At 52.8% G+C, this 26846-nt stretch overlaps 1 protein-coding gene and 1 long non-coding RNA gene across 26 annotated transcripts; both read left to right on the top strand.

Annotated features, from left to right (window-relative positions):
- The first annotated feature begins 28 nt into the window (after positions 1 to 28).
- On the top strand, positions 29 to 26653 carry RAB27B (RAB27B, member RAS oncogene family). Of its 25 annotated transcripts, none has more exons than XM_030474915.1 (12): positions 6054 to 6135; positions 6880 to 7093; positions 7278 to 7423; positions 7626 to 7726; positions 8149 to 8731; positions 9169 to 9311; positions 9848 to 9957; positions 19374 to 19545; positions 21073 to 21158; positions 21870 to 21973; positions 23417 to 23540; positions 23994 to 26653. In XM_030474915.1, exons 7-12 carry the CDS (start codon positions 9920 to 9922, stop codon positions 24196 to 24198), a joined length of 729 nt encoding a protein of 242 aa, XP_030330775.1. In that variant the 5' UTR covers positions 6054 to 6135; positions 6880 to 7093; positions 7278 to 7423; positions 7626 to 7726; positions 8149 to 8731; positions 9169 to 9311; positions 9848 to 9919; the 3' UTR covers positions 24199 to 26653. The 25 variants fall into 25 exon arrangements, 14 of the variants coding, with proteins under 14 accessions (XP_030330771.1, XP_030330779.1, XP_030330775.1 ...); XM_030474914.1 differs by having other exon boundaries at positions 7626 to 7804; XM_030474913.1 differs by having other exon boundaries at positions 7626 to 8044.
- Positions 9990 to 14096, top strand: LOC115603182. Its single transcript, XR_003989794.1, has 3 exons — positions 9990 to 11200; positions 12377 to 12478; positions 12548 to 14096. It is a non-coding gene; the product is annotated as an uncharacterized LOC115603182 (long non-coding RNA).
- Positions 26654 to 26846: the final 193 nt, after the last annotated feature.

Here is a 26846-nt window from a genome sequence, read left to right as displayed (position 1 = left end):
GTGGGATGGAAAGGACCTTCCAGCTCCTCTAAGGCCACCTTCTACTAGAGGTGGTTGCTCCAAGCTGCCTTTAAGCACTGCCAGCAATGGGGCAGCCCCATGGTCAAGGCTGCTCCATCCACCTCGTAGTTGTTACTCGGGGTTGAAGGGCTGGTGGAACTCCATAAGGTCCACATGGTCCCACCACTTCACCACGACCACGTTCTGCTGGATCCCATCCCTTCCCCACACAGCTCCGTGTCACCCCAACCTTGCTGAGGTTACTCCGACCCCCTGCCCCATATCACCCCGTTGTAACCTAGTAGAAACAGGGCTGAGGACTTACTACCACGTGTAAAAGCTTCAGCAAGAACCTCCTAAGAGCAACATTGGCGGCGCTCTTCTTCCTCGCAGCGCTGGAGTTGATGGAAAGTCACCTCCTCCTTCTCCAACTACAAAGTTACTCCAGGTATTATACCCTTCCTACCATCAGAAGCTTATTGTGGGTTGTTCCTCTTCCCCATTCCCAAAAATCCTGGATCTTTGGGAAGGGATGTGCTTGATTTGGGGCCATTGAGGACCACAACTGATGGGTGGCATGGAGAAGACCTCATTCCCTGCTACTCCTTGGAGTAAGGAAGGGAAAAACCTTTTGGGCCTCTTCGGAGGTTCTTTGGAGTAACGCCTTTGTAGCGACCTGTGTCCTCCTCACCTGGTTGTAGGTGGCCAAGAGGAAGCTGGGACCTGCTGGGAAACCCCAAGGAGACAAAGAAGAGGACGAACAAGAGTGAGTAAATAGATCCTCCTAGTAGTAAGCTCGTTTCCTGGCTGTTAGGCCACGCGGAGAAGGTAAGTAGAGCTTAAGTAGTCCATAAGCCTGTCTTTCACGCTGGTGGATGTGTATACTCCACCATTTCAGCTCCTCCACCTCCTGAGTAGGTGTAGTTTGAGCTACTACACCTTGAACACAGCCCCCCCAGCGTGGCACGGCCGAAGCTGTCCTGTTGCAGAAGTAAGTAGTAAGTAGCTTTACTCCTTGCTCCTCCTTGGGGCGCCGCTAGCACGAGCAAGGTGCTCTTAAAGCAAGCCTCCGTGTACTCCGAGAGTACTCTGAGAGTACTCCGAGGCTACTCCGAGGTTACACCACCCTCCCTTTGTAGCCTGCTGGTAAGGCCAAATGTAAAGCCCCCCCCCTCCGTGCTCCCTTGGAAGTCTCTAGGTCTTCCTCATCCCTTCCTCCTTGGAGCACCCTCATTCTCCCCTTACTCAGAGGTTCCTCCATGGAGCCACGGGATGAGTTGGGACCTTCAGCTTCACTAACCCAGCTTATCCTGGAGGTCGGAGGAGATCCAAGGCAATGGGTTTGAGCCCCAGTTTTCCAAGAGGATAGTAAGAACCCCGAGTAACCAGCAGGAGGTGGAGGAAGTGAAGTAGTAAAATAGCACCTGGGAGAGAAGGAAACTCACAGCTTGGCCCCGACTTACAACAGGTATTTGCATAGAGAGGGGCTGGTTGCACTGTGAGTATCTAAAGAGTAACGCCGAGCCTGGAGGAGTAAAGGCTTCTGTGGCGAGTGTGGTGCTCTTCAAGCTTCAAAGATCCTCTCGGTTGTAAGGTTTAAGTAAAGGGGGTGGAAAAGGGGTGGGATTTGGGTGGTGGAGTTGCTTGGGCTACGTGTTGTGTAGTTCTCTTTCCCTTGGGAGTAACGTGCTTGGAGTAGGGAATCTCTCTGCAGGACACTGATGCAGGTGGAGAACCCTTTGAGTAAGGTTCCTACCTGGTGTAGGGTGAAAAGGAAGAGCCTCAAACCTCACCTCTACTCATTGTCTACTTCTGAGTTCCTTCCCTGTGTAACTCTTGCCGGAGTAGTTGTATTTGTTATCCAGGAGATTCCAACAGAGAGGAATTGGGAAGCCTTTGGGAATCGGGATGTATCTTTTGTAGCATGGGTTCTATCGCCTTACTACGGCTTCATATGGCTTTACTCCAAGTAGTTGGTCACTTTTACGCTTGGAAGGTCTCTCAGGGTGCAAGGAGAACCGGTATTCCAAAGGGAAAAGAGGAAATCCCTTGGAATTGAGCTGATCTTCTTGGTACCAATGACTCTTCCAGCATGGAAAAGCAAGGATTCCTAAGGAGAGCTGAGCTCTGAGTAGTAACGAAGGAGTAGCATTCCTTCAAGTCTGGACTCCCCCCATTGAGGAGGAAGGTGTTGAAGTGGGATGAATGGGCTCGGTGAGGGGGGGAATGGTGTTATTCCCAATGGGAATGTGACCAGAGCTCTGGGAATAGGGATAGGGATGAAGGGATACGGAAAACGGGAGAGGGAACATCCATAAATACAGGTTGGAAACTATGCGGAAGGATATCGCAGCTACTCCAGGGTGTAGGGAGCATGTGTAAAGGGTGGGATACTTCCTGTGTTAAGGAATGATTGTTGGGAATGAAAGGAGGTGGCTTTCCCAATGGATATTAACGGGACGTCACCTCCTACGCGTATCTTCGTAGTAAGGAGTAAAGAGCTTCGGTGTTGAAGACCACGAAACCAAGATGGAAAGAGCATCTCTGGCAGGAAAATTCCCCAAATCCAAGGATTTCTCGGGAAAACCACGTCGAATCCAGGGAATTCTGCCCTTAGGTTGGGAAGGAGGAGGTGGAAGTTACTCCAAGGTTTTCCTTCCGTGCTTTTCCAGAGCTTTTAAGGTGGAAAAGTGGAATTGAAAGAGCATAAAGAGGGAATTCCAAGATCCCATTGGGAAATCCAATGGGAAATCACAAGGAAAAGGAGCTCGGAAGGTCAGGAAGAACCATCTAAGAGGCACTTTTAGGACGTCTTGTTGTAGATGGGGATAGTAAAGACGTTGTAGTCCTCAATGGGCTTCGAGGAGTAACCTCCAGGAAGTAATTCCCGTTATCCCTAAGGATTGGACTTTGGTGCTTATGGGGAAGTCCAGAGGACAAAAAGGGGGAAGGAGAAGGAGGAAGAAGCCCCCGAGAGAAGAAAAGAACCTTCAGGTTCCTCATTCTTACCCTACTAAGAGTAAAGGGACCGTAAAGATAAGAGGGAATTACTCCGTGGAGATAAAGCTGGAATTCCGTTGCTCTTTCTCCTTGGAGGAGATCCAGGTGGAGATGGATCTAAAGGTTCACCTTGGAGAAGGGAACACGAGGTGGAGCTTACTCCAAAGGCTTTACAAGAGGTAGTAGAAGTGCTTGAAGAGCGAGAAGTGCTCCTTGGTTGAACCTCCAGGTAGTAAATGTAGGAGTATGAGCAGCTTCTGAGGAGCCTTAGAGTAAGGCATGGAGTTGGCTTGCAATCCAAATCCATGGTCCCTCTAACACCCAACACTTGGAATCATGGAATGGTTTGGGAATGGCTCATCCCATTCCAACCCCAAGCCCTGAGTAGGGCCACCTTCTACTACGGGTTGCTGCAAGCCCCGTCCAACCTGCTCCTGTGAGTATTTAAGGTGTAACATGTGCGTAGTAACCAAACTCTGCTCTCCCTCATGGCCACCTTCTACTACGGGTTGCTGCAAGCCCCGTCCCACCTGCTCCTGTGAGTATTTAAGGTGTAACATGTGCGTAGTAACCAAACTCTGCTCTCCCTCATGGCCACCTTCTACTACGGGTTGCTGCAAGCCCCGTCCAACCTGTTCCTGTGAGTATTTAAGGTGTAACATGTGCGTAGTAACCAAACTCTGCTCTCCCTTATGGAACCACCTTCTACTATGGGTTGCTCCAAGCCCCGTCCAACCTGCTCCTGTGAGTATTTAAGGTGTAACATGCCTGTAGTAACCAAACTCTGCTCTCCCTTTTGGAACCACCTTCTACTATGGGTTGCTCCAAGCCCCGTCCAACCTGCTCCTGTGAGTATTTAAGGTGTAACATGCGCGTAGTAACCAAACTCTGCTCTCCATTGCTTGCTCCAAGCCCCTTCTAACCTGCTCCTGTGAGTATAGAAGGTGTAACATGCGCGTAGTAACCAAACTCTGCTCTCCCTTATGGAACCACCTTCTACTATGGGTTGCTCCAAGCCCCGTCCATCCTGCTCCTGTGAGTATTTAAGGTGTAACATGCATGTAGTAACCAAACTCTGCTCTCCATTGCTTGCTCCAAGCCCCATCCAACCTGCTCCTGTGAGTATTTAAGGTGTAACATGCGCGTAGTAACCAAACTCTGCTCTCCCTTATGGAACCACCTTCTACTATGGGTTGCTCCAAGCCCCGTCCAACCTGCTCCTGTGAGTATTTAAGGTGTAACATGTGCGTAGTAACCAAACTCTGCTCTCCCTTATGGAACCACCTTCTACTATGGGTTGCTCCAAGCCCCGTCCAACCTGCTCCTGTGAGTATTTAAGGTGTAACATGCCCGTAGTAACCAAACTCTGCTCTCCCTTATGGAACCACCTTCTACTATGGGTTGCTCCAAGCCCCGTCCAACCTGCTCCTGTGAGTATTTAAGGTGTAACATGCGCGTAGTAACCAAACTCTGCTCTCCCTTATGGAACCACCTTCTACTATGGGTTGCTCCAAGCCCCGTCCAACCTGCTCCTGTGAGTATTTAAGGTGTAACATGTGCGTAGTAACCAAACTCTGCTCTCCCTTATGGAACCACCTTCTACTATGGGTTGCTCCAAGCCCCGTCCAACCTGCTCCTGTGAGTATTTAAGGTGTAACATGCCCGTAGTAACCAAACTCTGCTCTCCCTTATGGAACCACCTTCTACTATGGGTTGCTCCAAGCCCCGTCCAACCTGCTCCTGTGAGTATAGAAGGTGTAACATGCCCGTAGTAACCAAACTCTGCTCTCCATTGCTTGCTCCAAGCCCCTTCTAACCTGCTCCTGTGAGTATTTAAGGTGTAACATGCCCGTAGTAACCAAACTCTGCTCTCCATTGCTTGCTCCAAGCCCCTTCCAACCTGCTCCTGTGAGTATTTAAGGTGTAACATGCACGTAGTAACCAAACTCTGCTCTCCCTTATGGAACCACCTTCTACTATGGGTTGCTCCAAGCCCCGTCCATCCTGCTCCTGTGAGTATTTAAGGTGTAACATGCGCGTAGTAACCAAACTCTGCTCTCCCTTATGGAACCACCTTCTACTATGGGTTGCTCCAAGCCCCGTCCAACCTGCTCCTGTGAGTATTTAAGGTGTAACATGCGCGTAGTAACCAAACTCTGCTCTCCATTGCTTGCTCCAAGCCCCTTCTAACCTGCTCCTGTGAGTATAGAAGGTGTAACATGCCTGTAGTAACCAAACTCTGCTCTCCCTTTTGGAACCACCTTCTACTATGAGTTGCTCCAAGCCCCGTCCAACCTGCTCCTGTGAGTATTTAAGGTGTAACATGCGCGTAGTAACCAAACTCTGCTCTCCATTGCTTGCTCCAAGCCCCTTCTAACCTGCTCCTGTGAGTATAGAAGGTGTAACATGCGCGTAGTAACCAAACTCTGCTCTCCCTTATGGAACCACCTTCTACTACGGGTTGCTCCAAGCCCCGTCCAACCTGCTCCTGTGAGTATTTAAGGTGTAACATAGGCGTAGTAACCAAACTCTGCTCTCCCTTGGTTACTCCAAGCCCCATCCAACCTGCTCCTGTGAGTATTTAAGGTGTAACATGCGCGTAGTAACCAAACTCTGCTCTCCATTGCTTACTCCAAGCCCCATCCAACCTGCTCCTGTGAGTATTTAAGGTGTAACATGCCCGTAGTAACCCAAACTCTACTCTCCCTTATGGAACCACAACCTAAAGGTAACCCCCTCCTCTGGCCTCACCTAAGAGGACACTACTCATGGAGTAAAGCCCCTTGTAGGAGCACAAAGTAGATTCCTGCCACGATGAGGCTGCTTTAGACACATTCAACCCTCCTTTACTCCAGTAGTAACCTTATTGTAGGCAAAGCAGGTTGCCAAAGAGCTTGGGGAACCTCCAAGTGGCCTTGAGGGAGCTCCATGAGGTCTCATCCCACCCTTTGTGGTTCCTCCTCCTCCGAATCCCTCTTTGGAAGCCAACGGAGATGTTGGCACCTTCCCAAGCTTCTCCTTGGGTGGCTTCTCCAGGACTTCTTCTCCTCTTCCAGCTTCTCCTCCATGGATAACCAAGCGTTTGAACCCCACGGAGAGAGTTTTCCACCAGGAAAAGAAGGACCAAAGAAAGAGGTAACCCCCCATATCCGCTTGGATCCAAGGGTCATCTCAAGAGGAAACCTTTGGAATCACGACATTCCCAGCTCCTCAGGGTTGGATGAGACCTTCAGGTTCTTCTAGTTCCTCCTTCCAGGTTGCTCCGAGGTGGTTTTGAGGAGCACCAAGGGCTGGGGCAGCTTCTCCAGCTGGAGAATCCCAAAGGATGGGACAGCTTCCTAAAGCCACCCAATTCCATGTGGATTTGGGAAGAGGCGACCTTAAGGCGTCATCCCATGTCCTCACTTTGGAATTCCACCCCTTTCTCCTCCACCAACTGGTCTCTTTGGAGTATTCCCTATGGATTTGGCCATGGGGCTGATGTTCCTCATCTCCCTCGAGCTCCATGTTATTCCCAAGGAGGGAAGGGTTAGTAAAGAGCGGAGGAACATCTACACCAAGGTGTAAGGCCGGGAGAAGCTCCTCAGGATGTGCTTGAGTTGGCTTGGGAAGAGACCTTCAAGCTCATCCAAGAGCAGGTTACTCCAAGGTGGCCTCACCCCAGCTTCAACCCATCCCCACGTCCCACCAGCTTCCTGGTGGAGAACTTCATCCCAAGCTCCCATCTCGTTGTCCTCAAGCCATTCCCAATGTCCTATCCCTCTTCTCCAACTGTCTTCCTGAAGCTGCTTTGCTTCCAACCTTACTCCACCGCTCTTCCTCCTATGTGTAACATCTACTACAGCTTTCTTTGGGGGGGGTTCTTCTTCCTCCTTCCAGGCCAAAAAGAGCAACAGGTCCCTCCTGAAGAGCTTCTTGGCTTGTCTCCTGGCTTGTGGCATCACCACAGTGTCCTCACCTTGGCCTTGGTTCTCCAACGATGCTTCCAAGAGGGATCCGGATGGTGGGAATGTTGGAATGTCTCCTTCACCCTCCCATGGGAGAAGGTTGGATGTGAAATTCCAGTTCCTGAATCATCTCAAGAAGTCTCAAGGTAAAGGTTGGACCTTCATGGTTTGGTGTCACCTCCAAGAGGTTGGCTCCATGGAAGGTGGTGTCCATCTTCTTCTAATCCTTTGGGAAAACAGAGCTTCTTGCTCCTTCCCCCATCCTGGATCAGAGGAGGATCCAATGGGATGAGCTTGGAAAGGTCCTTCAAGCTCATCTCCTCCCATTAGGGCCACCTAAAGCAGGTCGCTCCAAGCCCCATCCAACGTGGCCTTCAACGTTGCCAAGGATGGAGCATCTCCCACCTCTTTGGGACCAATGTCCCAGCACTCACATGGAGCAGAATTCCCTCTATCCCATCTCCATGTCCTCTTTGGTAGGTTCAAGCCATTCCCATTATCCCATTATCCATGTCCAAAGCTCATCTCCGGGTCTCTTGAAGGTCCTTGGAGCTGCTCTAAGGTCTCCTCAAGAGCTTCTCCATGGGCTTTACTCCATCCATCAATGCTTGGAGTTGAAGGACCTTGCTCATGGCTTGGTGGAACTCCATGAGCTTCCCATGATCCCACCTTCTCCAGGTCCTTCTGGATCCCATCCCACCCCTCGCTGAAGGTCCTGCACCCCCTTGTCTACGTTGCCCGCAAAGCTGGAGTAAGCTTGGAGTAGCTCCTACCACCAGGTAGCGAGGAAACACCTTGAAGAGCCCTTTTACTACGCCTTTACTCACAGCAAGGAGGCGCTTACAAGGGGAAAACAGGTTGGAGAAGCTTTGGGAAAGGAGGTTGGGAGAGTAAGGATTCGGGAGAACACTTTGGGAATGCTTCCAGCTCCCGAAATTGAAGCTCTTCCCAAAGGAAGATCCCAAATCCAAGCCGGGAATGCCCCAAAAAGAGGAAGCACAAGTCAAGTTGCTCCTCTTTTGGAGGAGCAAGAATCCTGTAGGATACAAGGAGAAGGATGGGAATAGTTGGGAATGCGACGACCACCTCATCCCAGGGTGAATCCATGGGGAAAACAGGGAATTGGAGCTTTCCAAGCGGGAATTCCTTGCTTGGGAAGGGAAATTCATCCCTCTGGAGATGATTCCTTCCTTCTTCCCAGGTTTATTCGTATCCAGGGGGCCAAATCCAATGGGATTCCCAAAGGAAGATCCCAAATCCAAGCCGGGAATGCCCCAAAAAGAGGAAGAACAAGTCTTCCATGAAGGTGGTGGGACATTGGGATGGAGAACCTGGAGCTGCTCCAAGACCACCTTGGAGCCACCACCAATGGTCCTGGTGGAGCTTGAAGGTGGTGGGACATTGGGATGGAGAACCTGGAGCTGCTCCAAGACCACCTTGGAGCAACCTCTGATGGTCCTGGTGGAGCTTGAAGGTGGTGGGACATTGGGATGGAGAACCTGGAGCTGCTTCAAGACCACCTTGGAGCCACCACCAATGGTCCTGGTGGAGCTTGAAGGTGGTGGGACATTGGGATGGAGAACCTGGAGCTGCTCCAGGACCACCTTGGAGCCACCACCAATGGTCCTGGTGGAGCTTGAAGGTGGTGGGACATTGGGATGGAGAACCTGGAGCTGCTCCAAGACCACCTTGGAGAAGATGTTCCTCTTCTTCTTCAGCACCTACGAGGAGCTGCAGACCTTGGACATGGACAATGTCTTCTTCTGGCCCCCAGAGCTTTGAAGGTGGGTGCTGCAGGAGAACCATTCTCCACCCGTGTCTTCTTCACCACCTCCATGACAATCCAGGTTCTCCTTGGTGTCACCTTCATGGCTTTAGGTCCACCGGGGGGGGCTGAAGGTCCTTGGTGACACATTGGGGCCACCCAGTGTCTCCACCATTGGAAGAGGAGCAACTTCTCCTCCTCTCTTCATGTTCCTGGAGAACCCTCCTCGATTCCAAAGGTGGAAGGAGAAACCCCCCCCAAAACTCATGTCCCCAAAGGTCCTTCTAGGAGAAGATCCCAGAAGAACCTCTAGATACCACCACCAAGGGGATGTCCTTCACCTTCATGGTGTCCCCATGACCAAGAGATGGCCACAAAGTAGAACTTCTCCACCATGAAGTGGCACCTTCAGCTTGCCCATGTCCATTTGCTTGAGCTTCTCTCCGTGTCCTTCAGCCTCCAGGTGGGATGAACTTCATCAGGACCTTCCAGAAGCAAGACCAAATGGGCTGGAGATACTTCTACCAACCTCAAAGGTGGCCAGAACTTGGTATCTAAGAGGACTTGGTGCTTCTAGAGAAGATCTGAAGGCACCAAAGGCAAGAATGAGAAGGTCTCTTGATCTTCAAGTAGCTTCCAGGCCCTCAAACAGGCTCCAAAAGACCTTGGAGATGGCCTTTGGCCAAGGACCAAACCCATTTATGGTGGTTCCACAAGGTCCCAAACCCATCTATGGTGGTTCCACAAGGTCCCAAACCCATCTATGGTGGTTCCACATGGTCCTAAACCCATCTCTGATGGTTCCACAAGGTCCCAAACCCATCTATGGTGGTTCCACAAGGTCCCAAACCCATCTATGGTGGTTCCACAAGGTCCCAAACCCATCTATGGTGGTTCCACAAGGTCCCAAACCCATCTATGGTGGTTCCACAAGGTCCCAAACCCATCTATGGTGGTACCATGAAGGTCCCAAACCCATCTATGGTGCTACCATGAAGGTCCCAAACCCATCTATGCCTTGGAAGAGACCTTCAAGCTCATCCAATTGCAACCCCTGCCCATGGACCATTGCGTGGTGGGATGGGTGGATGGAATTCCCATTGGAAGGGTTGATGGGATTGCCATTGTCTTCTAGGATCAGCAGAAGACCCTTTTCCAGGAGGAAGCTTCCAATGGGCTCGATCCCGCCGAGATGCCACCACCTTGAATGGAAACGAGAAGATCTCCAACGAGTCCCTCCCCAAGGTTCGTGCTTCCAATGGAATTCCAGAGCTCTTTTCAACATGGAATCATGGAATGGGTTGAGTTGGAACCTTCAAGCTCCTCCAGGTCCAACAGGGTTTTGGAGCTCTTCTACTAGAGGAGCTTGCTCTTTGAAGGTCCATCTTCTCCAGCCAACCCATCCTTATGTCCCACCACCTTCATGGGGCAGAACTTCCCAATATCCCATCTCCATGTCCCCTTGTGTCATGGTCAAGCCATTCCCATTGTCCCACCTCGCCATGGCCGTGGCCAAAAGCCATCTCCAAGCTTTCTTGGAAGCCTTGGAGCTGCTCTAAGTTCTCCTCAAGAGCTTCTCCTCACCAAGTCCTTCTCCTTAAGGATGCTCCATCCCATCTTCCCCACTTCACCCATGGATCTCCATGAGCTTCCCATGGTGCCACCTCTCCGAGGTGGAGCAAGAAGATTCCAGCTTCTCCTGGGATTTACCTGGAATTCCCTTTCTCTTCCCCAAAATCCCTCAGGAAAACCTTAATCCTGCCTTTCCAGGCAGGGAATGGAAGTTCTCCTCCATAAAGGTGGTGGGACATGGCCATGGGTGGGCTGGAGGAAGTGGGGCTGCCCCATGGAGCAACTTGCTCCAGCGGAAGGTGACCCTGGTGGAAGTGGTTGGAGCTTGAAGGTCCTTCCCAAGCCAAATCATTCCAAGATTCCATAGAAATCCCAGCCCCTGCGCTGTGGGTCCCCCCATGGCATGTTCCTTCTGGAGCTTCTCCTCCACCCAGGAGAAGACCTTCTTGTTGGCCCCTCAACCTCCAGGCTGAGCGTAGCAGCACGGAGAGGAAGCAGCACTTACTCCACTGAGTAAAGCCCGAGGAGAACATTCCCCTGTGGGTCCCATCAGCCCTTTAGGACATGGCCAAGCACATGAAGATGACCTGGAGGAACCTATGGGGCAGCTTCTGCTGCCCGGAGGAATCCTACTACTAGGAGTAGCCTTGGATGAGCACGTTTGCCTTCTCCAACCACTTGTCCTGGTTGGAAGCTCAAGGTGGAGCAAGGAAACTCCATCTTCTCCTGGGATTTGCTTGGAATTCCCTTTCTCTTCCCCCCCAAATCCCCCATGGAACCCCTAATCCTCCACTCGCTATGGGGCCAGCCCCCCAGCAGCACGTCGGGGTTGAACGTTCCCGCTTTCCTTCCACCAGGTTGGAGTTGTCCTGCCTGGAAGAAGCATCAAATCAACGTCGACCCTGGTGGAAAGCAGGTGGGAAGTCCTCTTCCTCCTCGGTGTAACGTCGTAGTAGCAGGAGGAAGGGACCTCTTGGATCATCTGGGTCATTCCATGGATCCAGGATCTAGATGGGCTTGAAGGTCTCTTCCAACCCAAACCATCCCATGGATCTAGATGGGCTTGAAGGTCCTTTCCAACCCAAACCATCCCATGGATCTAGATGAGCTTGAAGGTCCTTTCCATCCCAAACCATCCCATGGACCTTAGATGGGCTTGAAGGTCTCTTCCATCCCAAACCATCCCATGGACCTTAGATGGGCTTGAAGGTCCTTTCCATCCCAAACCATCCCATGGACCTTAGATGAGCTTGAAGGTCCTTTCCAACCCAAACCATCCCATGGACCTTAGATGAGCTTGAAGGTCCTTTCCAACCCAAACCATCCCATGGATCTAGATGAGCTTGAAGGTCCTTCCCAACCCAAACCATCCCATGGACCTTAGATGATCTTTAAGGTCCTTTCCATCCCAAACCATCCCATGGACCTTAGATGGGCTTGAAGGTCTCTTCCAACCCAAACCATCCCATGGACCTTAGATGAGCTTGAAGGTCCTTTCCATCCCAAACCATCCCATGGACCTTAGATGGGCTTGAAGGTCTCTTCCAACCCAAACCATCCCATGGACCTTAGATGAGCTTGAAGGTCCTTTCCAACCCAAACCATCCCATGGACCTTAGATGAGCTTGAAGGTCCTTTCCAACCCAAACCATCCCATGGATCTAGATGAGCTTGAAGGTCTCTTCCAACCCAAACCATCCCATGGACCTTAGATGAGCTTGAAGGTCCTTTCCAACCCAAACCATTCCATGGATCCATGGATCTAGATGATCTTGAAGGTCCTTTCCAACCCAAACCATCCCATGGACTTTAGATGAGCTTGAAGGTCCTTTCCAACCCAAACCATTCCATGAACCTTAGATGAGCTTGCAGGAGGAGGAAGGTGGGTTCTCACCTGAGATGTTCCTCAAGAGGTGTCCACCAAGGAGGAGAGATGCTCCTTGTAGTAGAGGCACGAGGAGGTGGAGCTTGGCCTCCTGGAGCCATCATCTCCATGGTCCTGGTGTCCCTTTGGCCATCCCATGGTCTTCAGAAGGTGTTGGAGGACACCTCGGACTGCTTGGACCTTCAAGTAAGCTCTTGTTCCTCATAGGATTAGGTGTTACTCCAGGTTGGATTTAACTCCAAGCTGCTTAAGGAGGATCTCAGTAGCTTCAGCTCCTTTAGAGGTGGACTTTTGGGTTGTCCAAAGCAGGTGAGTAAAGGAACATCTCCAAGCTTGGAATTCCCAATGGATTCCCAACTGATCCTTGTGTATCCCTAGATCCCGATGGGACATGGAAGGATACAAGTGGTAGATGCTCCACAACTCCACCATAAGAAGTCCATTGCTCTTGAAGATAACTCCAACAGTGGGATCAAGCACCACTTCCAGACGTAAGGTTTGGGAATCCACCACGAGAAGACCTTGAAGACCATCTAATCCAAGCAGCACCACCAAGGCCACCACTAATCCATGGCACTGAGGGCTTCATCTCCATGCTTTGGGAATGCTTCCAAGGTCGGGACCTCCAGCATTCCCAATGCTTGAGCAACCATGGTTGGGCCATGGTCTTCTTAGATGTTCTACCATGACCTGGCCACCTCAATAGAGTCAGGTCCCTTCAAAGAGAGGACATCCATGTCCTCCAGGGTCACTGGGATGAGCACCCTCAGCAAGGTTGTGGTGGCACCAAGTCGTCTGCTGAAGAGCTGGGATCCAGAGGGACCTGCAGTGGTGGCACCATAGGAACCTCATGGAGTTCCACCACTCCAAGGGCAAGGTCCTGCCATCCCAGCACCAACGTAGGTTGGGGGAGATGGGATGGAGAAAGACTTGGAGGTGTTGGCTAAGGAGAAGCTCCTCCTGACCTTCTCCTTTCGAGCCATTCCAGTGTCCCACCACCCTCATGGTGAAGAACTTCATCTACGATGCCACCTCCATGGGTCCTTCTGGTAGGTTCAAGCCATTCCCAAGGTCCCATCCCTCTATTCCCATATCCAAAGCTCCTCTTCCAGGTCTCTTGGAATGGTGACGAGAAGGTCGGAGTCTACACCAGGAGTAACTCTGAAGGTCCCTTGGGGCTCAATCACCCTTTGAGCTTGAAGGACCCATAGGTTGGGTCCTTTCAGGTCCTTGAGGTGATGGGGAGGAGATGAGGTCCACCATCCCTTCACCTGTGGTCACCTCCAGGTTTTCCCTATGGGAACAAGATGCTTCCTCCTACTACTACGTGTAGGTTCACACCTTGAGTATCCAAGGAGCTGGAGAGGCTCCCTCAAGCCTTAGGAGGCATCTCAAGAGGGGTCTCCATGAAGGTCTTCATCAGCCACATGGCCAGTATGGAGCAAAGCCCAGGAGAAGAAGGTATCTACACAAGGTGGAACCTCCGTGAGGTCCCTCTACACCAGGGTGCTGGTAAGACCTTGTGTAAAACCCCAAAAAGCTGGTTGAAGGCAACGTCAAGCCTTACACCAGCTTTACTCCGTGGAGTTGCTTGCCCTTAATGTCCAAGGGGATTAAGGAAGAGCTTCTCCAAGGGCAAAAGAGGGAGGAAACAAGGAGTTGGCTTCAAGTCCTCGCTGGAGTAAGCTCCTACTACTCCTTCCTACTCAAGGAGAACAAGGCCGAGCACGTAGTTGCTTACGTCGTGGTGTAACTAATGCAAACAGACTTAGACCCAAGCCAGCTCCGTTGTCCTCCTACCCTCAAGGTCTCTCTTGGAGTAGTGAGGCTAGAAATGGAGGTGGAACCTCACCCGTACCTACTACAAGGGGGACAATCCCTGCCTCCGTCCTGCTTGTAGCATTAAACACCTACTCCTAAGGATCGATGTAGTAGGTTACAACTCGTCCTTGCTCTGGCAAAGCCACGCGCAGCTCCTGAGGCTGCTCAGGTTCTACTCCTGGTAGAACCTGAACTCCCGTTAGTGGTGGTGGGGATGAGGTGGGACTTGTGAAGGCTGCAGGACTTGGCGTGCAGGGTCCTGTCTTCCTCCTCCTCCTCCTTCTCCTCCTCCTTCTCCTCCTCCTCCTTCTCCTTCTCCTTCTCCTCCTCCTTCTCCTCCTCCTCCTTTTCCTTCTACTTCTCCTTCTCCTTCTGCCTTTTCCTTCTCCTCCTCCTTCTCCTTCTCCTCCTCCTCCTCCTTCTCCTCCTCCTCCTCCTTCTCCTTCTCCTCCTCCTCCTCCTTTTCCTCGTCCTTCTCCTCCTCCTTCTCACTCTCCTTCTACTTCTCCTCCTCCTCCTTCTCCTCCTCCTCCTCCTCCTTTTCCTTCTCCTCCTCCTCCTCCTTTTCCTCCTCCTCCTCCTCCTCCTTCTCCTCCTCCTCCTCCTCCTTCTTCTCCTCCTCATCCTCTTCCTCCTCTTCCTGCTCCTCCTTCTCCTTCTCCTCCTCCTCCTCCTCCTCCTTTTCCTCCTCCTCCTCCTTTTCCTCCTCCTCCTCCTCCTTCTTCTCTTCCTCCTCCTCTTCCTCCTCCTCCTTCTCCTTCTCCTCCTCCTCCTCCTCCTTTTCCTCGTCCTTCTCCTCCTCCTTCTCACTCTCCTTCTACTTCTCCTCCTCCTCCTTCTCCTCCTCCTTCTCCTCCTCCTTTTCCTCCTCCTCCTCCTTCTCCTCCTCCTTCTCCTTCTCCTTCTCCTCCTCCTCCTTTTCCTTCTCCTCCTCCTCTTTCTCCTCCTCCTCCTCCTTCTTCTTCTCCTCCTCCTTTTCCTTCTCCTCCTTCTCCTCCTCCTTCTCCTCCTCCTCCTTTTCCTTCTCCTCCTTTTCCTCCTCCTCCTCCTCCTTCTCCTCCTCTTCCTCCTCCTCCTCCTCCTCCTCCTCCTGCTCCCACTTGGAGCTGGGCTTCTCCCCCCCGCAGAGCACAGGGAAAAGGCTGGAGACGGGCTGGGAATGGGGAATCAAAGCCAGGCTGGAATCAAGGGGGCTCGGAGCAACCTTCTCCACTGGAAGGTGGCCCTATAGGACCTGGAGGATGCTCCCTTCATCCCAAAGCATTCCATGATTCCCACTGGGAATGCAGGCAACGGGCAGGATGGTGCCCAGCGCAGAGAGCAGGAAGAAGAAGGTGTCTCTGGTCGCATCCCCTCCACTTCCACCACGACATTCCAATGTCCCCCTTCCCTCGTTCTTCCTGAAATCCCATCGGGAAGCCCATGCACCCCATTCCCTTTGTCCTTTCCCTTCTCCAGCGCTTTCCAACCAACCCCCCGGGAGCTGCTCAGCACCTTTTCCCCGCCCCATTCCCATCGCATCAAGGGGTGGCTCCCACTTCCCACCGGGAAAACCCGAGCCCGCCCAACCCCATTCCCAGCCCTATTCCCAGCCCCATTCCCAGCCCCATCCCCGCCCCGGCAGCGCCGCCCACAAGGAGGGACCAGGCGCGGCGCTCCCGCAGAACAGGTCTCCATGGAATGGGGGGGGGGGGGGGGTTGGGAAGGGAAGGGAAAACCGGGAATGAAGCAGGAAAAGGAGGGAATGGGGGGGGGGGGGGGGGATCCCGCAGCGCTGCGAGCGGGGCTCAATGCGGCGCTGAGCGCGGCCCGCGGGTAACGCGGAGCCCGGCGCTAAGCTTAGGGGGGGGGGGGGGGGGTTGGAAACCGCTTGTAACTACCTACACACACCCCCCCCCCACCCTGATTATCGCGATAGCGTGCTCCCGATAGCGCCGGGAAGGGGGTGGTTAAGCTTGAGCTTCATATATGCGACAGGAAGGCCGGGCTAAGGAAGGGCCGGGAAGGAGGAAGCGGCGCTGGAATGCTGGGTGGGAAGGATGTGGATGGGGAATGAAACGGGATTTGGGAGCGTTCAAGGTGGAATAACACAAGGGAATCGATCCCAAAGTGGTTATTCCATGCGGGAAGATGTTGCTTTAGGGTTGGGGGGGGCTTGATTTACCTGCAGGGATAAGGTGGGAATGGGGAGACTCTGCGCTGAGCTTGCTCCAGCCCCATGGGGCTTCCCCATTGAAGCCAGTCCCCTCTTCCCTATATCCCAGCTCTCCTTTTCCAGCTTCAAACCATTCCCTCTTCTCCCATCCGGCCATTCCCATGTCCAAACCCCCATTCCATGTTGCTTGGATCCCCTTTAGACACTGGAATTCCTATGGGAGGAGATGCCCCGAGCACCGGGGAAGCCGTTTTGCCTCTTCTAAAGGTCCTTTAAAGCAGCTTCATCCCATGGGATAAAGAATTCCCAAAGGGAAAAGTTGTTGCCTAGCACTGGGATTGTGCTAAGCAACAACATTCCAACCTGGAGTAACAACAGGCTTGGAAACTACTCAAGCTCAACGTGGTCAGTGTCAAATCCATGATGTCGGGGTCGAAAGCATCTCCATGGCCTTGAGGACATGGAAGTTGAGGCAATTCCATGTGTATCTCCAAGCTTTTCCTGCTTAAAAGCCCAAATTCCACGTGTGAGAAGGGGCGAGTTGGGATTTTCCCTTGGGAGAAGCTGGCTTTTCCAAGCCGATTTTCCTGTTGGAGCAAAGTAGGAGTTGCAAGGCCTCGGAAGTGCTGTGTAGGAAACTCCAACTACTCGTTGTGCTGGTTCCTTGGGATTTGCTCTTCTTTTCCCGAAGGAATAAGGTGGCTCCGAGGGATTCAGCCCCGAGTGTGTGGCTGGAATGGGAAGTGGCTCATGGAATGACTTGGGAAAGGCCTTAAAGCTCCTGTAGATCCACCAAAGAGCCACCTTCCACCAAGCTCCAGCCAACCTAAACCACTTCAGCCTTTGGAAGCAATTCCTTGGAATCACGTAGGGAGCAAACCCTCTAATCCCGAAACACAAGATCCTTATGGATCTTGGGGTATCCTTATGGATCTTGGGGTATCCTGATGGATCTTGAGGTATCCTCATGGATCTGGAGGCTAATTCCAACACGTTGCAGTGTTAAACTCCTGGTGGTAGCTCCTAACTCCTTCCTCCTTCTTGCCCTCAAAGCCTGTCATTTGCTTGTGTGCTCCTCCAATCCATCGGTATTCCAGGCTGGAATGGGGTGGGAAGGGCTGGATTGAAGGAGATGGGAGGAGAACCTCATGTGAGGACTTGGGATGCGGTGGGTTTGGTGTCCTTATGGGAGCAGAAGGTGCTGGTGGAGAGGACTTTGGGAAGCTGGTATCCCGGTATTCCAGAAGGACCATCACAAGGAGGCAGGAAGATGGGAGGGAAAAGACCTTTCCCTTCGGCTGGAATTGGGAAGCATGGAATGGGTTGGCTTGGAAAGGACCTTCAAGCTCCTCCAGTTCTTCTGGATGCTCCAGGTCGAGGTGGACCAGGCTTGGAGCAACCTACTCATGGGAATGGTGGCCCTATGGAACCAGATGGGCTTTCCCACATCATTCCCGCTTGGAATGCCGCTTTCCCTCATCCATCTTCACGCTTCAGACCATCTGCTGAAGAGGTGTCCAAGGTGACATCGCGCGTGGTTTGATGTCCATCTGCTCCCTATGGGATCGGGCCTCACTTGGCCACGTCCCATGGAGTAGGACCTCGATGGGTTGGAGAAATGGGTGGAGAGAAACCTCTTGAGGTTCTCCAAGGGCAAGAGGAAGAGGAGGAAGAAGCTCAAGGACCAACAGGTTGGGGGGTGACCTACTACAGAGAGGATGAGCTGAGGAGGAGCTTGGGAGTGGGGCTGGTCAATAGTATCCAAGGGAGGTGATCCTCCACCTTAATGAGGCCACCATGGGACCAGTTTGGGGCTCCTCAGACAAGGAGAAGACCTCCAAAGCTGATGAAGGGTGTGGAGAACATCTAGGAGGACATGCGGAAGGTGGAGCTGGTTAGTGTGGAGAAGGAAGGATTGAGATGGGATCATCCAAGAGGATGGTCCCAGCTTCTTCTCCCAGCACCAGGACAAGGAGTAAGGGTCATAAATGGAACCACCTCAAGTTCTACCTCCCCATGAGGAAGAACTTCTCCCTCTTGAGAGGCTTCTTCTTTGGTGACCTCCCAAACCCACCTGGAGATGTTGCTATCACCCTGTTTTAGGTGGCTTTGGCCCAGATGATCCAAGAGGTCCCTTCCTCCTGCTACTACGACGTTACACCGAGGAGGAAGAGGACTTCCCACCTGCTTTCCACCAGGGTCGACGTTGATTTGATGCTTCTTCCAGGCAGGACAACTCCAACCTGGTGGAAGGAAAGCGGGAACGTTCAACCCCGACGTGCTGCTGGGGGGCTGGCCCCATAGCGAGTGGAGGATTAGGGGTTCCATGGGGGATTTTGGGGGGAAGAGAAAGGGAATTCCAAGCAAATCCCAGGAGAAGATGGAGTTTCCTTGCTCCACCTTGAGCTTCCAACCAGGACAAGTGGTTGGAGAAGGCAAACGTGCTCATCCAAGGCTACTCCTAGTAGTAGGATTCCTCCGGGCAGCAGAAGCTGCCCCATAGGTTCCTCCAGGTCATCTTCATGTGCTTGGCCATGTCCTAAAGGGCTGATGGGACCCACAGGGGAATGTTCTCCTCGGGCTTTACTCAGTGGAGTAAGTGCTGCTTCCTCTCCGTGCTGCTACGCTCAGCCTGGAGGTTGAGGGGCCAACAAGAAGGTCTTCTCCTGGGTGGAGGAGAAGCTCCAGAAGGAACATGCCATGGGGGGACCCACAGCGCAGGGGCTGGGATTTCTATGGAATCTTGGAATGATTTGGCTTGGGAAGGACCTTCAAGCTCCAACCACTTCCACCAGGGTCACCTTCCGCTGGAGCAAGTTGCTCCATGGGGCAGCCCCACTTCCTCCAGCCCACCCACGGCCATGTCCCACCACCTTTATGGGGGAGAACTTCCATCCCAAAGCCTTCCATCCCAACCCATTCCATGATTCCCGGGTCATTTGGCTGCTCTTTGCATAGGGATGAGCGTCTACAATGATGTCCATGATCTTCTGAAGCCACCACATGGTCCTTTGGGCTTCCAAAGCTTCCACCACCCTTCTCCTTGGCTCCAAGAAGAAGGGTTTGGGTTGTCTTCTCCAGAGGACGTGGGCTCCTGGAGAACCTGATGGCTTCTTCAGAAGGAGAGAAGGTGTCTCCAAGGTTCCTGTGGTCATTGCTGCTTCTTGAGGAGGAGAAGGTCCATGAAGGTCCTTTCTCATCCCAAACTCCTCCTCCTTTCTCCCATAGGTTCCTCAAGCCCACCACTATGACTGATGGAGACTACGACTACCTGATCAAGCTCCTGGCCCTTGGAGACTCCGGAGTTGGGAAGACCACCTTCCTCTATAGATACACAGACCATAAGTTCAACCCCAAGTTCATCACCACCGTAGGGATTGACTTCAGGGAGAAACGAGTGGTGGGTTGTCTCCTCTGGGGACCTTCTGGGGGGGCTTCTTGCTCGTTGGGGTTCCACAACCACGTTGCTCTGGAGGTTTCTTGCTCCTACTACGAGGAGTAACCTCGTAGGAGGTTGCTCTTGGCTTGGAAGTGGCTCGAAGAGTCGCACCCAAAGAGGACCCATAGATTCATTCAAGGCTGGGCCAGCAGCAGCCCCATAGGGGCCACCAGCCCCACATTGGTGTCCTCTAGAAGAAGTGCTCCTCAAGCTACCTCCAGCCCAAAAGGAGCTTGAAGTCCTCTCCAAGCGGTGGTAGCTTACACGCTACAAGAGGGCAAAGGAGCCATCGAGTCTCTCCTGGCTTCAGCTGCTTGGAGTAGAAGCTACAACAAGGAGTAAAGGTGCTGGAGAAAGGCTTCTTCCTCATGGGCCGCAGCGATAGGACAAGGGGTCAAAGGGAAAGAGGGGACCCAGAAGTTGGACCCAAGGAGGAAGTTCCTCAAGGGGAACGTGGTGGAAGAGGTTGTCCATCGTGGTGGCCTCCTCCAGGCTTGCTCCACCACCTCCAGGTCCTTCTTATGTTGTCACCCCCAGAGCTAAAACTGCTCCTGTCACGCTTTTAAGGTCTCGTTACTCCAAGTAGAACACCAGGAGTAGATGGACATCGGGTCCTTCATCCCCTTCCATCTCCTGTGGCAACGTCTTCACGCTGCTGTCACCTTGGAGATGGAGGTTCAAGGGGGTTCCTGAGCACCAGACCCATGGATTACGTCTTCCCTTACTCCTAATCACCTCCATGGAAGCTCAGGTTGAGCTTCTCTACTCCAGGTTGTAAACAGCTTTCTCCTATTAGTGTCCCTTTGGGAGTGAGACACGTGGGAAGTGGAGGAGAAAGCCCATCTCAGGTGGCTTTTAAGGTGGAACCTCATGTTTCCATGCCTTGAAGGACACCAAAGCAGGTGGAGGAGGTTCTCCTCTTCTCCAAGCTCACTGCCGCCTCTAGGTGTAGACATGGAGCCATGGAAGGGACCTTCAAGCTCCTGTGGTTCCATGGGGAGAGACACCTTCCATTGGACCTGTCCAAGCTCACCTTGAGCACCTCAAGGATGGGGCGACCACAGCTTGGTCCCCATGAAGTCCATGTTCTCCTGGTCCAAGGAGAAGGACAATATGGGCCCCTTGAAGGTGCTGAGATCCTCCTGACCCACCTCAGAGAAGCCACAATGGTCCAGCCTTGACTTCACCCACCTTTGGCTTCTCCTGCCCTTAATGTCCACCAGAAGTCAACGGAGGAGTTAATCCTACTAGAAGCTTGCAAATGGCTCCAAGAGCAGCCCCACCACTCAACCCATCGTGCTTGGCGCGTTGCTAAACCAGGTTGTAAAGTGGTAGTAACTCAAACGTGGCCTTCAAAGAGCTGCTTGGGTGGGTCTCGGGGTGTCAATACTACGAGGAGCAGCTTTCAGAGGTGGGCGCAACTCGAGGCGCGAGCTTCCTCCTCGCTTACACCAGGTTTATGGGCGCTCGTGGGACTCTCTCCTCCAGGTCTACACCAGCAGAGGAACGAATGGAGCTCCAGGGAAAGCCTTCAAGGTCCATCTCCAACTTTGGGACACGGCTGGTCAAGAAAGGTAATGGAGGTGACCTCGGTGCAGAGCAAACCTGGAGTATTTCAGGCCTCGGGGGTGCAAACCTGAAGTATCTCCCAAGAACAAAGCCCTCTCACTGCTCTCACCATGGACAAGAGGTTGGATGGAGCAGCCTTGAGGAGAAGGACTTGGTGGTGGCTGAGGAGAAGCTTCAGAGGACACAGGAGCTCCAAGGAGCTTTGGCCAAGGGATGGAGGGATGGGATGAGTTTGGGCTTCCAAGTGGAAGAGGAAGGAGTTCGGTGGGATGTGGGGAGAAGTTCTGCCCCACGAGGGTGGTGGGACCTTGGGATGGGTTGAATGGAGAAGCTCCAACGGCCTTACTTCAAGGCGAGCTTGGAGTAAGCTGTTCTACTAGGAGGTGGCCCTGCTCATTCCCTACTCAGGTTTCCTTCCTGCTGCCTCCACGGAGTAGTGCAGGTCCCTCAACTCCGTGTCTACTATCAGTAGTTGACTCTCCTCACTCCCTCCATCCCAGTCCAACCGAGGAGAAGCTGACCTCCCGCTTTACTCCCTGCCTAATCCATGGTTACTCCAAGTCGTCCTTCACCACAAAGCTCTTTGTGCCACCAAAGATCTGACATCTCAGGAGGCTTTTGTTGCTCCTCTTGGGTTTCCTCCTTCGAGTTGGGTTGAGAAGTGGTTCCAGAGGAGAAGACCTCTTGGTGCCATGGTCCTTCTCTCCTACTTGTAGGTTCCGAAGCCTCACCACGGCGTTCTTCAGAGATGCTATGGGCTTCCTCCTCATGTTCGACCTCACCAGCCAACAGAGCTTCTTGAACGTCAGGAACTGGATGAGTGAGTAGAAGATGGGAAGGAGGACGAGAAGGACAAGGAGAAGTGGTCACCTGGGACCTTCCAGCTGGGATTTGGCCTTCCCCAGGTGCCACTTGGAGCTGCGCATGGAGAAGACCAAGGACAACGGGTCTTCTCCTATGGGGCAGATGGAGGAGAAGCTCCTCCTGCCCCATGTGTTTGGCTGCGGCCCCAGAGCGTGAGGAAGGGGTTGGGGGGGAGCTTCTCGCCCTTTACTACAGGGAGGAGAGACCTGAGAGGAGCTGCCAGGGCTTAAAGGTGCCACCAAAAAGGTGGAAGAGGGGCTTTGGATGTGGGAAGGTTGGGGTGGGAGGAGGAGTTATGGGGCTACTCAAGGTGTTGTGGGGTTACTCGAGGTGTTATGGGGCTGCTCGAGGTGTTATGGGGCTACTCAAGGTGTTACGGGGTTGCTTGAGGTGTTATGCAGCTGAGGTACTATGGGGTTACTCAAGGTATTATGGGGCTACTCAAGGTGTTATGGGGCTACTCAGGGTGTTATGGGGCTACTCGAGGTATTATGGGGTTCCTCAAGGTATTATGGAACCGAGGTACTATGGGGCTACTCGAGGTATTATGGGGCTACTCAAGGTATTATGAGGTTCCTCAAGGTATTATGGGGCTACTCAAGGTAGTATGGGGCTACTGGAGGTATTATGGAGTTCCTCAAGGGGGCTACTGAAGGTATTATGGGGCTACTCAAGGTATTATGGTGTTCCTCAAGGTATTACGGGTCTACTCAAGGTATTAAGGGGTTCCTCAAGGTATTATGGTGTTCCTCAAGGTATTACGGGTCTACTCAAGGTATTAAGGGGTTCCTCAAGGTATTATGGTGTTCCTCAAGGTATTATGGGTCTACTCAAGGTATTATGGGGCTACTCAAGGTACGATGGGGCTACTCAAGGTATTATGGGGCTACTGGAGGCATTATGGAGTTCCTCAAGGGGGCTACTGAAGGTATTATGGGGCTACTCAAGGTATTACGGGTCTACTCAAGGTATTTATGAGGTTCCTCAAGGTATTATGGGGCTACTCAAGGTATTAAGGGGTTCCTCAAGGTATTAGGGGTCTACTCAAGGTATTATGGCGTTACTCAAGGTATTATGGGGTTCCTCAAGGGGGCCACTCAAGGTATTATGGAGTTACTCAAGGTATTTATGAGGTTCCTCAAGGTATTATGGTGTTCCTCAAGGTATTAGGGGGCTACTCAAGGTACTATGGGGCTACTCAAGGTATTATGGGTCTACTCAAGGTATTCTGGGTCTACTCAAGGTATTACAGGGTTCCTCAAGGTATTATGGGTCTACTCAGGGTATTATGGGGCTACTCAAGCTATTACGGGCGCGAGAAGCAGCGTTTGGGCTCCCACCCTCCCTCCTCTTGCTCTTTCCACGGCGCTTCCCCCCATTGCTCTCTCGTTACTCACAGGTCAGCTCCAAGCCAACGCTTACTGCGAGCACCCGGACATCGTCCTGGTGGGCACCAAAAGCGATTTGGGCGAGCAAAGGGAGGTCCCCGAGAAGCAGGCGAAGGAGTTGGCGGAGAAATACGGGTGAGTAGAAGCTCCCTCCGCAGCCCGATGCCATTTACAACCCTTAGTAGCGCAGCCCGGAGTTACTCCAGCGAGGAGGGAACGCGCCGGAAGGAGCGATTCAGCCCCATAGGGATGAAATGAACCATTCCCATGGGATGAGGTGGGGCGGGAAGGAGGTGAAGGGCCACGTTGCAGTGGGTCAGCGCACCCCAAACCCCATCTAAGGTGGCTTCGGAGCTCCAGCTTCTCCATTCACACCATCCCCATGTCCCAGCACCCTCAAGGAGAAGCTTTTCATGCCAAGATCTCATTCCCTCATGCCAAAATCCTCATCTCATCCCAAAATCTTCATCTCATCCCCAGCCCCCCAGCTGAGCTTTAAGGGCTTTTCCACCCCAATTCCATGCTTTTCCGAAGCTCTGGGATGGAGGAAGGAAGGTTTGGAAGCCACCCTCCACCTTCTCCTTGTAGGATCCCCTACTTAGAGACGAGCGCTGCTACCGGGTGTAACGTGGAGCAGGCTGTGGCCACGCTCCTGGACTTGATCATGAAGAGGATGGAGCAATGCGTGGCCAAGAGCCAAAACTCCGTCCCAAGCAATGGAATAACATCGGGAATGCTGGATACGACCCAAAACCAGAAGAAGGAGGAGGAGGAGAAGAAGTGTTCCTGCTAAACCTCCCTGGGAAAAGCAATGGGAAAGGGGGGGGGGGGGGGCTCAAAGTCACCCAGCACCTTCCCGGAGCCACATCCTGGTGTTCCCATGGGAATGGGTTCTCATTCCAAGCTGGGTTTGCTCCTGGTGTCACCTTCCTGGAAAACTCTTCCTTTTTCTTCCTGCTCCCCCCATCCGTTATTTTCCCTTGGGATCAGGGGAGGGAATGGAGACAAGTAGCTTTATTCTTCTAAGGAAAGAAGGGGGAAAACTTCGCTCCTTCCATTGGAATTCCAAGGAAAACGGGTGGTTTTCCACAGCCGGGGCTGGTTTTCCTACTTCCTCCTGTTGTTCCTACTCCTTGGAGTTCCAAAGGGAAGAGGCAAAAGACACGACGTGGCCTCTTCACGCTCGCGCTGAGGAAGGAATGTTGGGGCTCCATATCCCTATGGAATGGTTTGGGAAAGGGGGTGGCTTGTGCTTTGGGATGGGGGGACTTGGGTCTATGGGGCGGAAAGGGGGTGAAGAAGCAGCGGGGAGTAGCGCAGCACCTCGGCTGTGGCCAAGATTCCAAGGCTTTGGAATGTTGGAGGGAATACTCCGGCGGCAGGGATCGCTTTTCCAAGGGAGACGATCTAACGTGGACGCGGAGTAAGTCTTACTCCGTGGAGTAACTTCCTCCCTTGAGCAGAATCCAACCCCCCTCCTCAACACGAGGAGCCCGGCCCCTTCCCGCTTTCCCTTCGGATAACCCATAGGATCTAGGGAACCATGTGTAGCTCTTTGCACTGCTGAGTAGGGACTTACTCACCCTCTGCGCTGAGCCCACCTCTGTGGTGTTGGACCCCGCCAACAACGGGTTTCCTACCAGGAACCGGCTTCCTCATCCTCTCCGAGCCCTCTCCAAGAGGGATACGGAGGCTGGGAATGATGGGAAGCCACAAGGTGTGAGTAGAGAGGAGCGTGAGTAGGAAGTGAGTAGGAAGGAGCTCAGCGCCGGGGGTGGAACTTACTCACGGGTGCAGCGCAGCAAGGGTGTAGTAGGAAGCGATAGAAGCAGGGCGTAGTAAAGCAATAGTTGGCAAAGCAGGAATAGAGGGAAAGCCAACACGCAACTCCTAAGTTACTAAGTGGAACTCCTGTTGTAAGCCAAATCACAGCCTATTTAGGAGGCTACTCCGGCCTTCTTTCGTGGACTAACTGTTGTAGCTTACTCCGGGTAGGATTAAGCTTACTCCAGGTGGGATTTCCAGGTCTCTCTTTGTGTTTCCTGCACTCCAAGCGACTTACAAAGCGCTCGGAGGGGGCAAAATGGGTCTTTTGGGGGGGGGCGGGATTGCAGAATTCCATGTATTTGATCCCAGATTTTCCCGTTCTCAACCTCCTCGGTGGTTCCCAAAAGTGGAGATACTCCCATTTGGAGGCACGTTTCCTCCTCAGAGGATGTTTCCTCGCTGCTTCGGCGTGTTTAACTACCTGTAGTAGCGAAAGCACGGGGAGGGGGGGGGAGTAAGCAAATAGTTGCTACGAGGGTGTCAAGGATCAAACTCGCAGCTTAATCCTGGAACGGGTTGGGATGGGAAGGACCTTAAAGCTCCTGTGGTGCTGCTCCGCGGAGGAAGCGGTGAGTAGTACTCAAAGGAGTAAAGGAAGGTGGAGTAAGCAGCTTCAAGCCGCCCTGCTCCAACCTTGAGGACAAGGTTCCAAGTGGAATGAGGGACGTTTAGGTTGGATCCAAGGAATTCCTTCCATGGAGAGCGGGAAGCACCGGAAGTGGGGAACGCTCCTACTACTACTAGTAGATGTGGGACGGGAGCTCGGAGTAACCTGCTCTACTAGAAGGTGTCCTAAGGTGGAACTAAGTGAGCTTGAAGGTCCTTTCCACGCCGTACTATGAGGCTATGGAAGGTGTGAGCGCTACAAGGAGGTTCCACCTACTCTCTCCACATAGAACAGGAGGAGCAACTAAGTAGTAAGTGCTGTGAAGCCCTCGAACGGGTCCGTTTCTCAACCAGCTTCTTGGAGACCTCGTCTCGGAGTAGAAACCAGGTTGTCCCCTCTTCTTTTCCTCCTAGTTCTCCTCCTCCCAACATGAGCAGGGTGTAGTAAAGCAATAGTTGGCAAAGCAAGAGGAACAGAGGGGAAACCCAACGCGCAACTCCTAAGTTACTAAGCGGCACTCCTTTTGTAAGCCAAATCACCGCCTATTTAGGAGGCTACTCCGGCCTTCTTCCGTGGAGTAACTTGTAGCTTACTCCGGGTAGGTGGCTCCGTCCCTTCTCCACCAGCTCTACGCTCCTCTTAGTGTGTGTAAACTATGTGGAAGCTCCGTGGCCCTCGTTGGCACTTGCTTTCCTCCGGGGTTACTACCGTGGCTTCTCCTTACTCCTTGGTGAGCAGGTTCGTGTTCCACCGCGGAGGAATTGTGTCCCCCGGCCCCGCGCTGCCCTTTGTAGAATAAAGGTCCCTTTGTAAAGGTGGTGTCGCAGCTACTTACTCCGGGTTTACTCTCCCCTTAGGGAAGCGCAAGGAAAAGGAGGGAGGACTTTGCAACCAAGCCCGGAGTTGCTACTAAGGCTTGACGCTGAGCTTAGTCGCAGCTCCTTGGCAAGGAAAGGGGGCAACTCCTTGTTGTAAAGGGTGTGTAACGAAGGAGAACCCCCCCCCTC

The sequence above is a fragment of the Strigops habroptila genome, chromosome Z (assembly GCF_004027225.2).
Source record: "Strigops habroptila isolate Jane chromosome Z, bStrHab1.2.pri, whole genome shotgun sequence".
In the NCBI taxonomy this organism is placed as follows: domain Eukaryota; kingdom Metazoa; phylum Chordata; class Aves; order Psittaciformes; family Psittacidae; genus Strigops; species Strigops habroptila.
This window is presented reverse-complemented; position numbering and strand designations above follow the sequence as displayed.